General features: G+C 34.1%; 2 protein-coding genes across 2 annotated transcripts in view; both read left to right on the top strand.

Moving 5' to 3' along the window:
- Positions 1-3,994: 3,994 nt before the first annotated feature.
- LOC132758596 (NADP-dependent malic enzyme-like) overlaps positions 3,995-16,735 on the top strand; it is a 47,736-nt gene continuing 34,995 nt past the window's right edge. The window contains exon 1 of the mRNA XM_060750292.1: positions 3,995-4,146. Within this exon, the coding sequence (XP_060606275.1) occupies positions 4,085-4,146 (62 nt within the window). The 5' untranslated portion in view covers positions 3,995-4,084. The remainder of the gene's footprint in view (positions 4,147-16,735) is intronic.
- On the top strand, positions 5,292-10,039 carry LOC132758607 (uncharacterized). Its single transcript, XM_060750302.1, has 2 exons — positions 5,292-5,540; positions 5,813-10,039. Exons 1-2 carry the CDS (start codon positions 5,526-5,528, stop codon positions 6,833-6,835), a joined length of 1,038 nt encoding a protein of 345 aa, XP_060606285.1. The 5' UTR covers positions 5,292-5,525; the 3' UTR covers positions 6,836-10,039.

Raw genomic sequence — 16,735 nt, 5'->3', positions numbered from 1 at the left:
TTGCTTAATGGGCAATCCTAGGGTTACATAGAACATACATGTACTCATTAATTAATCTTATAATTATTTTTATTGCATTGTGTGTGTTTTTATATAAATGCAAGTAAACACAATACGACGTAAGTTTTTATTGTTGAAAACTTGATAAAATAACGTCTTTTTCTTATTATTTCTTTTGTTTGATAATTTCTATATCTTCGCATGAACAGTAGGGTGCGAAAATCGAACAGCGTTATACGAAAATCGGCACCGGAAATTATTTCCGCTTGAAAAATAACATTAGTGATTTTCCTTATTTTATCGTGTTAGAATAGAAATAGCATCGGCCTGAGAGGTGTATATCGGCTATTTAACACCGGTTTGGAGTTTTGATGCGTAGGAATTAACCGGTGTTAAATAGCCGATATACACCTCTCAGGCCGATGTTATTTCTTAAATGAAAAACTGAAAAAGTTCATGAAAAGTGATTATGTAGATCTTGGAGGATTCGTCAAATATCCAACACACTACGATAATGACAAAGTTCATCCGTCACAAAGTGGACTATTAAAGATATTATTATATACCTATAAATTTTCTCCCTAAAATACACGCAAATATTGAAGCGCAAATACGCTTCAACGGATAGAAATTTCCGTATTATGTTAGTGACAAATACGGTACCATATATGGAAGTGCCGGACTATTTTTGACGTTGGTTCCGATCTTAGCTTTGTATAACGTTGCATTTGGAAACGGGAACCAAAATTATTAAAGGCGTGGCCGGTTTGCAAGAATTACGTATTCATCCGTCAGTCATGAATTTATTTCTTGACAACTACATTTCATTTTCTGAATAAAACGAAAAGGTATATAATAAAAGGAAAATTATGTTATAGTAGCTTTCTGAGACTATGTATTTTTCTACTCGAAACGTTGGAAAATTGATATCTCGCTCGACCTTCTGTCTCGCGAGATATCAATTTTCCACCGATGCTCGTAGAAAAATACAAAGCCTCAGAAAGCTACTACAACATAATATTCCGTATTTATTATATACCTATAAATTTTCTGCCTAAAATACACGCAAATATTGAAGCGCAAATACGCTTCAACGGATAGAAATTTCCGTATTATGTTAGTGACAAATACGGTACCATATATGGAAGTGCCGGACTATTTTTGACGTTGGTTCCGATCTTAGCTTTGTATAACGTTGCATTTGGAAACGGGAACCAAAATTATTAAAGGCGTGGCCTATTTGCAAGAATTACATATTCATCCGTCAGTCATGAATTTATTTCTTGACAACTACATTTCATTTTCTGAATAAAACGAAAAGGTATATAATAAAAGGAAAATTATGTTGTAGTAGCTTTCTGAGACTTCGGTCTCGCGAGATATTAATTTTCCACCGCTGCTCGTAGCAAAATACAGAGCCTCAGAAAGCTACTACAACATAATATTCCGTATATATCTTGCGTAGAGTGTGCTTTCAGAAAGGTGTGATTGACTTTCATATGTTTACTTTAAAATGCTATATATAACAATAAATGTAAATCGGATCATATTGTTATTGTTTCTTTAAATACAGAACATATACATCTTATATGACTAAATAAAAACAACTTTTCTCGTAAACCAATAAATGCACTTACCTCACAACAGATACAGTGGTCTTCACAATTTTCATTGCACACAGAGCACGGGAATAGTTCCGACATTTTTTAATCCAATAAAACACACAGAGAAAAAATTATATGTAGTTATTTAAAATTAAATAAATAGAACACAAACTGATTTAAAATCACTTTTTATTAATATTTAATGACTCACACTGTTCAAAACGAAAGTAATTTCAAATAAAAAAAACACAAAAAAACACACACACACTCAGATTAAAAAGCACGGGACAAAGTTCTCAAATTTTGAAGAAAAAAAACCCAATCCCTTAATCCCAATAACAGGGGATTTAACCCCAAATGAAAAATGAAATTTCTATGTTATGTAAATTCGAATTTTAGCGCCTTGATTGCTACCGACAATCATGTGCACGTGTCATACGATGCATCATTTTTCCAGATAATGTCCGTGCATAACCTAATCGATCAATACAATTTACTTAATAGAGATATTATTTTCATATTACACTTATTTTCATTCATATCACTAAATATTATTTTGGTTATCAGTTCTTATATTCGTAAAAATGCGTTCATATATCGGTTCCATAAAGATCTTATTACATGTTTATTTTCGCACAGTAATTAAATAGTACAAATCTTATTTTCGACTATATATCATGATACTCTCAATAACATCCTATTTTCGTACAATGATCAATTCATACAAGTTAAATAACTGTTTGTTAAAAGATCAAGTATTTTCTTAATAAAATAATAATTTTCATTTTGATCTTATTTTCGTATCTGTTGTATTTTGATACAGTTTCTAAAGGGTCTTATTTTCGTATATACCATATTTTAGTATGTACATTATCTTAATACAGCTTTCTTATTTCATGCTTTCCAGTGTTTTATTGTAATATATCAGATGATTATATTCTGATAAACCACTAGTGAAATTTATAAAATATAATTTTCACTGTAGCCGGACTATATCTGAATGCGGATGAAAAGAAAATCATAACTAAATGGAATAACAGGCAGAAATAAATGCCGTCATGCGTAAATTTTGCTTCTTTAAGAAAAGAAAGTCGATGTCATCATACATCATGTTAAAAATGTAACAAAATTAGAGAAATTTAACAGACCTATATTTCAAAATTGATGATGTGACGTCATGATATGATGACGTCACAAAGGCGAATGCGTGACGATACGCGGCAAAATCAGTAAAAAAATACTTAAAATGACTTAAAAAGCATGAAATAAAAAGAAAATTTATTTGTTTTACATATAAGATTGAAATATATTTCATTCGTGAACACCAGCTATTATATTTTCACTCGTGGCTACGCCACTCGTGAAAATATTGCATCTGGTGTTCACTCAGTGAAATTATATTTCAATCTTACATGCAAAACAAACAAATATCCTCTATGTACAGTACTGTTTAAATCTTATTTCCGTACATGTTCTTAATAGGATGTAATATAAATCCGTGATAGATCTTGTAATATTCGTTGTTATTGGTTATATTAGTATTATTTTATTGGTTTAAACATATATATTCAACAAAACATTTATCATATTAATAAATTACAATACAGTTGTAATCTATATACCATCTCAATTTAATTTATGGACAATGTCAACCTTATTTTCGTAGTCGCCATCTTGCGTTATTTTCGTAAGGTGCGACCATTATCTACCATTTGGGATATTTACCAAATTTACCGCACATACGTCTAATATTTCACTACAAAACATTTAAATCTTTATTATTTTATTCATACAATCAATCAGTAACAACAAATATAAGTTTTAATACAAAATATCAACAATAAATCTTATTTTCGCTTTACACGGCGATTTGAGCTATTTTCGTACGATGCATTTTCGGCTCAAACCATAGGCACTTGGTTTCGGGATAAAAAGCCTTTTAGAGGTTTGTAGAACTCAAATTTGATTGAATGTAACGATCTTTTTAACGTAGATGTCTCTTTCCTAAAACCGTCATTTTCCCGATAGTAATATCGGAAAAATGACGGTTTTAGAAAAGAGACATCTACGTTAAAAAAATTGTAACATTCAATTATATTTGAGTTCTACAAACCTTCTACAAACCTCTCAAAGGGTTATTTTATCCCGAAACTAAGTGCCTATGGCTCAAACTTCACTTTTTATGATATTTTTTTTTTTGGTTTTGAAATGTTAATTTGTTGTAAAATCATTCAAAGAATGCATAAATGTTTAAATAAACTAATAAATTAAACGGATAAATGCACTATATCAAAAATAAATCTTATTTTCGTAGCCGCGATCTTATTTTCGCGAAAATAGCTATTTTTCGGTATCCATCTATACCGATAAGAATTTGTTCGTGTTTTATTTTCTCACTATGTCTAAAATTTACATTTACACCGGGTCAAGGTCAGGTGAATGTCGCCGATTTAGAAAAGTAACAGGATCAAATTGCCATTATGGCGTTGAATATATTGAATACAGCTTCAAAGCGATTGACAACGACAATTGCTTTCTCAAAGTGAGTTGATATTTCTTATACCTTGATCTCAAAATGATTATTTTCAAGCCAATTAAAATTTGATGACCTTGTCCAATATTTCATTAATACATTATTTGTTCCGAAGTTGACAAAAAACAGCTGATCAAAATGTGTGTCAACTCCTGCAAGAGTTTTTTTTTATTTTTTTGTATTTCCTTAAAACATAGCCTAAAGAAGGGAAAACAGACCGGGAGCTTACCAAAGCTTGCTCTTGATGTCCACTCTCCGCTAGCCAATGCAGAACTTAATTTTCTTAATTCTAGATTTATTCGGACACTTTCAGTCCCGCGAAAACCGTCGCGCATGCGCATGCAGTCCGGCAGGTCTAGGACCATTAAATCATTTCCTGCATTCACAACACTCCCCCCAACTTTATGAATTAAGGCTTCGGTTTTGGGAGTAATGCTGTGAATTAATAAGTAAAGAACTAAAAGCTTATTTACTTCCTTAATTGTGAAAAAATATCACATCGCTGCTTGAACTTACCCTAGAAGTAGGCTGTAGAGGAAGGACTAGAAGTCCTTTTGGTACACTGGCGTTGCTGTAAAGCTTTTTAAAGGCTAGAAGCCATCTGGAACTTCATTCTTCACAACCACAAGCCTGAATTCAGCATGGTCTAGAAAACCGATGCTACAGGGCTCGAGCTAGTGGGCGATTCGGGCGAAATAGTCGCCGAATCCCGTCTGACTTCGCCGACATCCTACATGAAAGCGAAGATGAAGTCGCCCGATTTTATTGATCCATTATTGAAAATTACCAACAATAACTGTGAATAACATGTTGTGTGTGTTTGCTTTGTTTACCCTCGCTGCCGGAAAAAAAGACTGTCATGCATCTCAATCAACGCGAAATGTCATTAATCCGTTTGTTTACCAACATGTCATAAAAGTCTAATTAACAGACACTCGAGGAACAATTAGACTCCGCCCACGGCGAGATTACCGATACGTGCGAGAAACCAATCGTAATTCACGTTTTAATCGAGGCGACATTATTAAACCAATCATTAAATCGCTAACATATAACTACCCGTAACAATTATTTAAGATGGACAGATCAAACGTCAATTAAATTTTCACTATCGAATGTTTGTAAGAATTAAGAGGACCGCTCGACATATAACTGTAACGGTAATTTTAAATGAAAGTTATGGTAACCTTTTTTGTCGACGAGTTAAATTTGATAAAATTGACGGCGTATTATAGTGGAACCCCATTGTATCGTGCTATTCATTGTATCGATCTATTTACAAATCTCGCGATATTTTGCAAAGTGCGCCACCTACTGACTGTTTACATTTACAACAGTGTCACGTCATACTTTCGCTTTCGTTTTCTGCCGTAGAAATCATCAAAAACATGTTTCGAGTAGTGGTAAGTAATTTTCTGTAACATTTTAACCTAAATTTCATATATATTTTAAATATTTCATGCATAAAAAGTTAAAAAATACTCATATCAGCAATTGTTTCAAAGTTCGTCTGCAAATGTCAACCATTGATAAGTCACGTGAGTGCACCTGTCAAAAAATAAGACTATGGAAAGCCGTTCCTGTCGTCTTTTCCATCTTGTGCTTTGCTTTAAAAAGCTTTATTAGACAGCATGAGTTGATACAGATTAACATTCATGCTTGTTTCTATTTTTAGGAACCTGAAGTCAAGAAGAGACGTCTGTTGTATGACAGATCTAATCTCCAGAGAGCATTTGAAGCCACTCAGAAGGGTATTTCTGCATATAGGGCTGCAAAGATGTATTCTGTACCTCCAACTACATTGTGGGACAGGATAAGTGGCAGGGTTAAAGCTACTGCTAGAGTTGGCCATGAGACCATTTTCACTCAGGAAGAGGAGCAGAAGTTGTACAACCATATAACCTACATGGCTGAAATTGGATATGGCTACAACAAGATGTCACTTCAGTACTTGGCAAAGGACTATGCAGATTCTTTGGGCAAAGTTGTAAGGGCTGACAAGTCACTGAGTGATAATTGGTTTTATGGGTTCACCAAAAGATGGCCAGATCTTAAGACTGTAAAGGCACAAAAATTATCCATTGCTAGGGCAAAATCAGCTTCAAGAGAAACACTTAACAAATATTATGAAGAGCTTGAAACAGTCTTAATATCAAACAATATTAAAGATAAACCAAACAAGATTTTTAATATAGATGAAACCGGTGTAAATACAGAACATTCACCTCCCAAAGTAATTTGTAAGAAAGATACTACAGCCCAAAATATTACATCTGCTAGATCGTCAACAATCACATTGATAGCTGCTGGAAATGCATTCGGTCAAAGTATACCACCTTATTATGTATTTCCAGGTCAGAGGTGGAATGAAGATTTTCTGAAAGGGTCATGTCCAGGGTCAGCAGGAGAGATGTCGAAAACTGGTTGGTCAAACTCTGATGTATTTTTGAATTACCTGACAAAACATTTCATTTCCTATGCAGCAACAACTGATTCTGACACACCTACCCTCCTGTTATATGATGGCCACAGATCACACATTTCATTAACTTTAGCTGAATGGGCCAAAGAACATAATATTATTTTATTTGTGTTGCCTCCTCATTCCAGCCATCTAACACAACCTCTAGATGTTGGCATATTTGGACCCTTTAAAAAAAATGTACAACCACAAATGTCAGAAATATTTGAAACTTAATCCTGGAATAAATATAACCAAGTATGACATTGCCCAGCTCACATCTAAACCATATCTTAAAGCTCTTCTAACACCAGAAAACATCATCTCTGCTTTCAGACGTACTGGCATATTTCCCTTTAATAAAACAAATATTGCTGACTCACAAGTAGCTCCATCAATTATTTATAAAGAGTCTGAGGATAATGTCAAGGAGAGGATGAAACAACTTCCACCAATATTGTCACTACCTCTGTTGAATCACAAAATAAGTCTCCTGCCACCACTTTCTTCTCAGTAAGAACAATTAAAAAGGCTGTAAAGCCAAAACAAAGAAAGTTTGTACCCCCATTTAAGGTTTCTGGTAATCTGTTACTTGACAAGAACATTGAAATTTTGACAAATGCGTCAGTCAAGCAGAATACCAGTACTACCAAGCACAAGAACCAGCTTAGTACTAGTGAGCCAAAACCAAGCACATCTGGTCTTGTAAAAAGTGGTGGTCCAATCAATTTGGAGGCAGAAGATGCTGATGAAACTGAAGATGAAACAACAGATGATGAGAGGTGCTGTGTATGTAATAGGTGGGAGCCAGCAGACTTACATAAACACCCGTTTGTCACTATTGTTTCATGGGGAAAATGTGACCACTGTTCCCACTGGACTCATTTAAAATTTTGCAGCACAGTGCGAGTGTTAAGACGTAAAAGTGAGTTCAGATGCCCTCACTGCCTGCCAAAAGATCATTAAATAGAAAGCAGAAATAGACTTGTAAATAATGTGTTCTTGTTACAGACTGTTACAAACTGTTAAAAGTTCAAAAATTTATGTTGAAATTTTTAAGACAGACATCTTTGTTTCTAATTGACTAAAAATGTTGCATAACGACGGTTTAGGCTTTCCATACTTTGACTTGCTGAGTAATTCTCACAATGCATCGATATAATGGCGTGACCTAAGGGGGCAGGGGACATATTCGAATGATGGCCCCGGTCAAATTTTTTAATAACTCAGACATGGTGTTTTGAAGGTACTGATAACTTCTGATATTTCTATGTCATTGTAATTCTTTCTTGTTTGTGTGTAGGAAATGAGATATATTTTTGGGTTTTTACCCGAAACTAAGCATTTTGGTAGCTTTGTATGTATTTCTGACTCTCCGAATGGAGGTGAAAAAGTTAAAAATCAAGCTTTGACAGTTGGCGCCAAACAAGTAAGAAATTTCAGATAAATTTTGTGAAAAATCTAAACGTATGACAGACACTTTATTTGTCATTTCTGAAAATGCCATAGCTTGCACTGAGTGTTACTGATATTTTTAAAGGAATCGGGCGGATTCTGGAGTATGCTGCACCTTCATGAAGATTGCCCATATTGGTATATTTTAGGTGTGATTTTGGCTGGGTGGGGGTAAATATAAATTTCTGTCAGTTATTTTTTGAAGGAGCAATGCATGCAAACTATTATTTTCTTCAATGTATGTCATATATCATTGAATAATGCTGTGCAACTGGTTATCTGCCTGTGAAACAGATTTTGAAATATTTGGAATCGTGTTTCTGGTCACACTGAAATACAAAATTTTTCATTTTTAGCTCGACTTTTCTATGAAAAGGGGAGCTATCCTACTCGCCCCGGCGTCGGCGTCGGCGTTGGCGTCACACCTTGGTTAAGTTTTTCGTACCACCCCACTTTATTTCAGAAGTATTACAAGTATGGCTTTGAAACTTACCATACTTGTTCACCATCATAACCTCCATCTACAGACAAGAGTACATAACTCTGTCAAGGTTTTTGACAGAATTATGGCCCTTTTTTGACTTAGAAAGTGTATTGAGCTTGGTTAAGTTTTTTGTACCACCTCACTTTATTTCAAAACCATTGGAGGTATTGCTTTGAAACTGACCATACTTGTTTACCATCACGACCTTCATCAACAGACAAGAGGACATAACTCTGTCAAGGTTTTTGACAGAATTATGCCCCTTTTTGACTTAGAAAATACATTGAATATGGGTAAAATCCACTTATTGCCTTAACCCTTTGAGATATTGCTTTGAAACTTTTAATGCTATTTCACATCATTACCCCCATCTGTACGCAAGAGAAGGTAACTCTGTCAAGGATTTGTTTTAAAAATTAAGGCCTTTTATCGACTTAGAATCTTGGTTAAGTTTTTAGTACCAGTCCACTTTTTGACTGAACTGTTTGAGATATTAATTTGAAAGTTGGAATACTTGTTTACAATCATGATTCCCAAACATGTCCAGGAGAAGGTAATTCTGTCAAAGATTTTATTTGAATTATGGCCCTTAACTGTCAATGTTTTGTATTATAGGCAAGCACTAAAAAACTCAACTCAGTTTTTTTTTCTTTCTTACCAGCCCTCTTTTGACTTAAACATTTCAAACTTTGCTGCAGTGTTCAAGGGTATCACACAATTCAGTAAAATAATTCTTCAATAAATATCTTAATGCTCATGGCCATTGTTCACTTTAAAAATACAGAGATTCTTGTATTGCCTTTTACTGCAAAAACTTTTTTTATTGGCAAGCAATAAAAAAGTCGAGCGCGCTGTCTTACGGACAGCTCTTGTTAGGTCCCCTGCCCCCTTAAGGAAATTTTCAAATTTATAAAATTTGTTGGAATTGACCCAAATGTGCCCATAAACATTCCTTCTACATTTGTTAGTCAAAATTTGAAGTGACTGGTAGGATTTATCAAGTTATGTAGAGTAAGTAGACTGTCAAGTCAAGGGAGGTAATAAAAATTTGGAATTTTGGCAAACACTGTACTTCACAGAATGTGCACATTTATCCAGATTTAACAGTTTTATATTGTGCAAATTGACATAATAATGCATAATTGAGCACTTTCAATTGTTACAAATGTTTATAATGTCATATAAGTCAACAGTGGTATCTTTACTGCACTTTTAGGTGTATGCCAGTCTGGTTTCCTGTAAAATTCATTTTGGGACATTAAATGTGGCTGTAATATTGTTTTTCTTGCTATAATCTCCTTCCAAAAGACTTTAAATACTCTGAAAATACTTTATGGTATTTAAATGAAGGTGGAATACAGAAAAATAACCATCTCACAGGTTCCTGGCACTTGATATTAAGTAAATCATATAACAGGCATGGTCATTGTACTAGTTACTTCCCCTGAAATAGGGTCTTTTTTTAAATATTTGATTAAATACAAAGTAACCCAAATGTGCCCATGGGTTAAAGTTTAATGCGAAATACTCCATATTTTAAGAAAATAAAAGGAAACACTTTAATGCGGATCACATAAAAAATCTTAAGGGGGCAGGGGACATATTCGAATGATGGCCCCGGTCAAATTTTTTAATAACTCAGACATGGTGTTTTGAAGGTACTGATAACTTCTGATATTTCTCTGTCATTGTAATTCTTTCTTGTTTGTGTGTAGGAAATGAGATATATTTTGGGTTTTTACCCGAAACTAAGCATTTTGGTAGCTTTGTATGTATTTCTGACTCTCCGAATGGAGGTGAAAAAGTTAAAAATCAAGCTTTGACAGTTGGCGCCAAACAAGTAAGAAATTTCAGATAAATTTTGTGAAAAATCTAAACGTATGACAGACACTTTATTTGTCATTTCTGAAAATGCCATAGCTTGCACTGAGTGTTACTGATATTTTTAAAGGAATCGGGCGGATTCTGGAGTATGCTGCACCTTCATGAAGATTGCCCATATTGGTATATTTTAGGTGTGATTTTGGCTGGGTGGGGGTAAATATAAATTGCTGTCAGTCATTTTTTGAAGGAGCAATGCATGCAAACTATTATTTTCTTCAATGTATGTCATATATCATTGAATAATGCTGTGCAACTGGTTATCTGCCTGTGAAACAGATTTTGAAATATTTGGAATCGTGTTTCTGGTCACACTGAAATACAAAATTTTTCATTTTTAGGTCCCCTGCCCCCTTAAGGAAATTTTCAAATTTATAAAATTTGTTGGAATTGACCCAAATGTGCCCATAAACATTCCTTCTACATTTGTTAGTCAAAATTTGAAGTGACTGGTAGGATTTATCAAGTTATGTAGAGTAAGTAGACTGTCAAGTCAAGGGGGGTAATAAAAATTTGGAATTTTGGCAAACACTGTACTTCACAGAATGTGCACATTTATCCAGATTTAACAGTTTTATATTGTGCAAATTGACATAATAATGCATAATTGAGCACTTTCAATTGTTACAAATGTTTATAATGTCATATAAGTCAACAGTGGTATCTTTACTGCACTTTTAGGTGTATGCCAGTCTGGTTTCCTGTAAAATTCATTTTGGGACATTAAATGTGGCTGTAATATTGTTTTTCTTGCTATAATCTCCTTCCAAAAGACTTTAAATACTCTGAAAATACTTTATGGTATTTAAATGAAGGTGGAATACAGAAAAATAACCATCTCACAGGTTCCTGGCACTTGATATTAAGTAAATCATATAACAGGCATGGTCATTGTACTAGTTACTTCCCCTGAAATAGGGTCTTTTTTAAATATTTGATTAAATACAAAGTAACCCAAATGTGCCCATGGGTTAAAGTTTAATGCGAAATACTCCATATTTTAAGAAAATAAAAGGAAACGCTTTAATGCGGATCACATAAAAAATCTTAAGGGGGCAGGGGACATATTCGAATGATGGCCCCGGTCAAATTTTTTAATAACTCAGACATGGTGTTTTGAAGGTACTGATAACTTCTGATATTTCTCTGTCATTGTAATTCTTTCTTGTTTGTGTGTAGGAAATGAGATATATTTTTGGGTTTTTACCCGAAACTAAGCATTTTGGTAGCTTTGTATGTATTTCTGACTCTCCGAATGGAGGTGAAAAAGTTAAAAATCAAGCTTTGACAGTTGGCGCCAAACAAGTAAGAAATTTCAGATAAATTTTGTGAAAAATCTAAACGTATGACAGACACTTTATTTGTCATTTCTGAAAATGCCATAGCTTGCACTGAGTGTTACTGATATTTTTAAAAGAATCGGGCGGATTCTGGAGTATGCTGCACCTTCATGAAGATTGCCCATATTGGTATATTTTAGGTGTGATTTTGGCTGGGTGGGGGTAAATATAAATTGCTGTCAGTCATTTTTTGAAGGAGCAATGCATGCAAACTATTATTTTCTTCAATGTATGTCATATATCATTGAATAATGCTGTGCACATGGTTATCTGCCTGTGAAACAGATTTTGAAATATTTGGAATCGTGTTTCTGGTCACACTGAAATACAAAATTTTTCATTTTTAGGTCCCCTGCCCCCTAATTCTTCAATCTGTTTGACATGGCATCACATATCCGTATATTCCAAGCTAAAGACTATGTATCAGTAATGTTTGCCATGCAAATATTATCAGAAAAGGATCAAAATAAATGATAAAAAATAAAGATTCAGGTAGGTTAAATTTATTTAATTGCAGTTGTTATTTATAAATAACTAGATCGATACAACGGGGTTCCAGGCTACACTGTATTTATTACAAATGAAGTTAAATTAAAGATCGTGTCTTTCTTTATAGATCTACTTTCATTTTCTTTACAACATAAGTGAATATGAATATAATGTCCGGCGCAAGCTTTTTAATAGTAAATCAGAAGGGAATAACTGTTAATCCACCCATGATATGATCCATGATAGGAATCAACTATGGCTTTTATATCTTCATTTAATGCAATGGTTGCATTACATGATACTCATTCTTATTACTTGTTTCAAACTACTTTTGAATTCAAATTGAATATTCTGTTGTAACACAAATCCAATTCATTTAATAAGGTATGTACAGTGAGTCAACATAATTGCAATAACATACAACAAACATCGATAATTTAAAGGGATAAATGAATCTCCTCATTTCTCCCTAAAGTCTCCCCACTTCTCCCTAAAGCAGCTGGAGGAAGAAGTGACTTCTCCCTAAATTTTGAACCTAGCTTGAGCCCTGTGCTATATGTACTTGTTTCAGTATGATCTAGAAGATCTGTACAGTTCTTTTCATTATAGCACTGCCTTTTTACTGAAGTTATCCTCGACTACCGTAATCCGTGTCGCTAAGCATTCTCCGGCGTAACAAACAATAAAAGGTCAACAAGTAGAAAATCTTCGTCACTAACCTGCTAAAAAAATTCCTCATAATTCTCACGAATATTTCACATGTATAATCTTCAACAAGTGTCAATGTCCCCTTTTGTTTACATTCATCAATTGAGGCGGCCATTTTGTTTCACTTCCCGCCATTCGCGGATGTGACGCAATCCCATAGTTCTTTGCAAAAAAAGTACAATTAGGCCACATCTAAGTTTGAATATTTGGTTTTGGTCTCTACTTGGTCCAAAGTGAGCATTTAATTAAAAATAACAGTTCTAACACATTTAAAAGATTAAGAGTAATATGAAATTAGGTGCTACCTAAACATTGAAAATTGAATTATACTTTTTAGCTCGACTTTTCTATGAAAAGGGGAGCTATCCTACTCGCCCCGGCGTCGGCGTCGGCGTTAGCGTTGGCGTCACACCTTGGTTAAGTTTTTCGTACCACCCCACTTTATTTCAGAAGTATTACAAGTATGGCTTTGAAACTTACCATACTTGTTCACCATCATAACCTCCATCTACAGACAAGAGTACATAACTCTGTCAAGGTTTTTGACAGAATTATGGCCCTTTTTTGACTTAGAAAGTGTATTGAGCTTGGTTAAGTTTTTTGTACCACCTCACTTTATTTCAAAACCATTGGAGGTATTGCTTTGAAACTGACCATACTTGTTTACCATCACGACCTTCATCAACAGACAAGAGGACATAACTCTGTCAAGGTTTTTGACAGAATTATGCCCCTTTTTGACTTAGAAAATACATTGAATATGGGTAAAATCCACTTATTGCCTTAACCCTTTGAGATATTGCTTTGAAACTTTTAATGCTATTTCACATCATTACCCCCATCTGTACGCAAGAGAAGGTAACTCTGTCAAGGATTTGTTTTAAAAATTAAGGCCTTTTATCGACTTAGAATCTTGGTTAAGTTTTTAGTACCAGTCCACTTTTTGACTGAACTGTTTGAGATATTAATTTGAAAGTTGGAATACTTGTTTACCATCATGGTCCCAAAACATGGGCAGGAGAAGGTAATTCTGTTAAGGATTTTATTTAAATTATGGCCCTTTTTGACTTAGAAACTCAGTTAAGATTTTCATTCTTGTCCACTTGTTGACTTAACCATTTGAGATATTACTTTGGAAGTTGGAGTTCTTATGTGCCATCATGAGACCTATCTGTAAGCAAGAGAAGATAACTCTGTGAAAATGTTTCTTGATTTGTACTTAGAAATTCCTAGTTAAAGTCTTGTGTGCCCTTAACTGTCAAAGTTTTGTTTTATAGGCAAGCACTAAAAAAGTCGAGCGCGCTGTCCTTCTGACAGCTCTTGTTTGTTGAATGAAATGTTTCTGGTGGTTAGAGACTGACATGTCCCACACTATAGAACATTTACCAACATTATTTACAAAAGAAAATGTGTTGCAAAGTTAAATTAAATTGATATTATGAAAACAATCAGTGATGAAGAAGGGGTTTCATTTTAATTTTTTTGCTTCAATTTGTAAATATATCTTGTGTTTAAAGACAGTAAAAATAGGATGAGACTTGTTCCTTTTGCCTAGGAGAACAGCAAAATTATTCTGCTGCAATATAAATACCTTCTTGGCATGTGTATCTATACCCATATTCAGACATAGTCTGAAAATATTTAACTAGATAAGCCTCTTCAAGCTGACTTAAAACAAAGGTGCTGAGCCCAAATAACAAAATTTTCTTGGTCAACTTTGCCAAAACTCCTGTCTCTTAAATGTGTTTTTTTGGCACACAAACAATTTAGATGCCCCGAAGACAGATACATCATCTTCCCAACAAATGTTAGCATTTATTAGTGCTGTTGAGGAATATAGTCTGAAGATTTTCTTCATTGACTGTGGGTTTAGCTTAAAATAAAAAAAAAAATTAAAAATACAGGACTGAAAATTTAACAATAAAAATATGCTTGGCCTTATTTTTTGCTAGGTGGCGGGTAATTCCATATATGGAAAGTTACTATGAAGCAGACGAATGTTTATTTTTTTGAAATTCAGGCAATTTTGCATTAAAAAAGGATTTTAAAAGTTATAGATATTTGGGAATAAGGTAAAAGGTAAGTTTTACATTGAAAATAGTTTTTAAGGCACTTACATGTTTAACCCATTACTTCATATACACGCCTTTTAACGCCTTTTTAACCCCCCCCCCCCCTGTTGTCTCAAATGATGAAAAAATGCCTTATTTAGGCCCCAAACACTTGTTTTTGTTTGAGAAATGTTGTTAAAAAAAGTGACCTCTTTTTCGGCGCGGCCCCCAACCAAAAGATACATTAGGGGGTTGCCAGAAGGGGGATGTGCCCCCTTCTGTTTGGGGGGTTTGAAGGGGGCGGAGTCCCCCTCATCGCCAAGAAAATTTTGGACTTGTGAGAGGCTGTAAATGACCCCAGATTGATCATAAGGTAACGTGTAACCAACGTTGAAAAGCATTTGACTCTATCTCAATCCATTGAGAAGTTGCAGCACTTTGAAGTCAATTTTGATGGAAAAAATCAACGCAAAATAGTGATTTTTGGCAATTTTGAGATGTCCCCTCGTTGCCATGGTAACAGAAAATTTAAGCCTTAGCATGTTGTTGCAAGGGCAATGGTCCAGTCAACATTTGTGCCAAGTTTGATTAGTGTTGAAGCAGTTTTTATAGTATTATAGCAGTTTGAACTTGTAACGGGAGACTTTTCAATGAAAACAGCCATTTTTTCACAAAAATGCTCATGAAGTAATGGGTTAAACAGCATGATTTTTAAGAATCACTGTTCAAAAAATTGTGTGCCAAGGCTTTTTTATAGATATACGATGGTCAACCTTTACGCACAACCCACTTATTATTCAAAACCATGTAGAAAGCGGTGTCTATTCTAAGTCGCGTGATTGTGGGAATAGGATTCCCACTATCTGTTCAAAGATTGCGCACATTTTGGAATTATCTGCAGGAAAATCCCGCGTCTGAATTGATTTTTTTTTTTTTACAAGAAGCGTCTAGTCATCCTATTTGTTTAACTTTTTAGCTCGACTATTCGAAGAATATGAGAGCTATTGTAGTCGCCCCGGCGTCTGCGTCGGCGTCCGCGTCGGCGTCTGCGTTGGTTAAAGTTTTTTGTAAAGTCAAATATCTCAATTATTACTTGAGATATTCAATTGAAACTTACAATACTTATTCATAGTAACAAGGTACATCAGATTGACAAGTTGGATAACTCTGCCTACAATATTGACAGAATTATGCCCCTTTTTAACTTAGAAATTTTGGTTAAAGTTTTTTGTAAAGTCAAATATCTCAATTATTGCTTGAGATATTCAATTGAAACTTACAATACTTATTTATAGTAACAAGGTACACATCAGATTGACAAGTTGGATAACTCTGCCTACAATATTGACAGAATTATGCCCCTTTTTAACTTAGAACTTTTGGTTAAAGTTTTTTGTAAAGTCAAATATCTCAATTATTGCTTGAGATATTCAACTGAAACTTACAATACTTATTTATAGTAACAAGGTACATCAGATTGACAAGTTGGATAACTCTGCCTACAATATTGACAGAATTATGCCCCTTTGGAACTTAGAAATTTGGTTAAAGTTTTTTTGTAAAGTCAAATATCTCAATTATTGCTTGAGATATTCAATTGAAATTTAAAATACTTTTTTACAGTAACAATGTACATCAGTTTGCAAAATTGCATAACTCTGTCTGCAATATTTGCAGAATTATTTGCCCCTTTGAAACTTAGAAATTTTGGTTAAAGGTTAAAGGTCTT

Source organism: Ruditapes philippinarum, unplaced genomic scaffold, assembly GCF_026571515.1.
Source record: "Ruditapes philippinarum isolate M1 unplaced genomic scaffold, ASM2657151v2 ctg3782_1_1_1_1, whole genome shotgun sequence".
Classification (NCBI taxonomy): Eukaryota; Metazoa; Mollusca; class Bivalvia; order Venerida; family Veneridae; genus Ruditapes; species Ruditapes philippinarum.
This window is presented reverse-complemented; position numbering and strand designations above follow the sequence as displayed.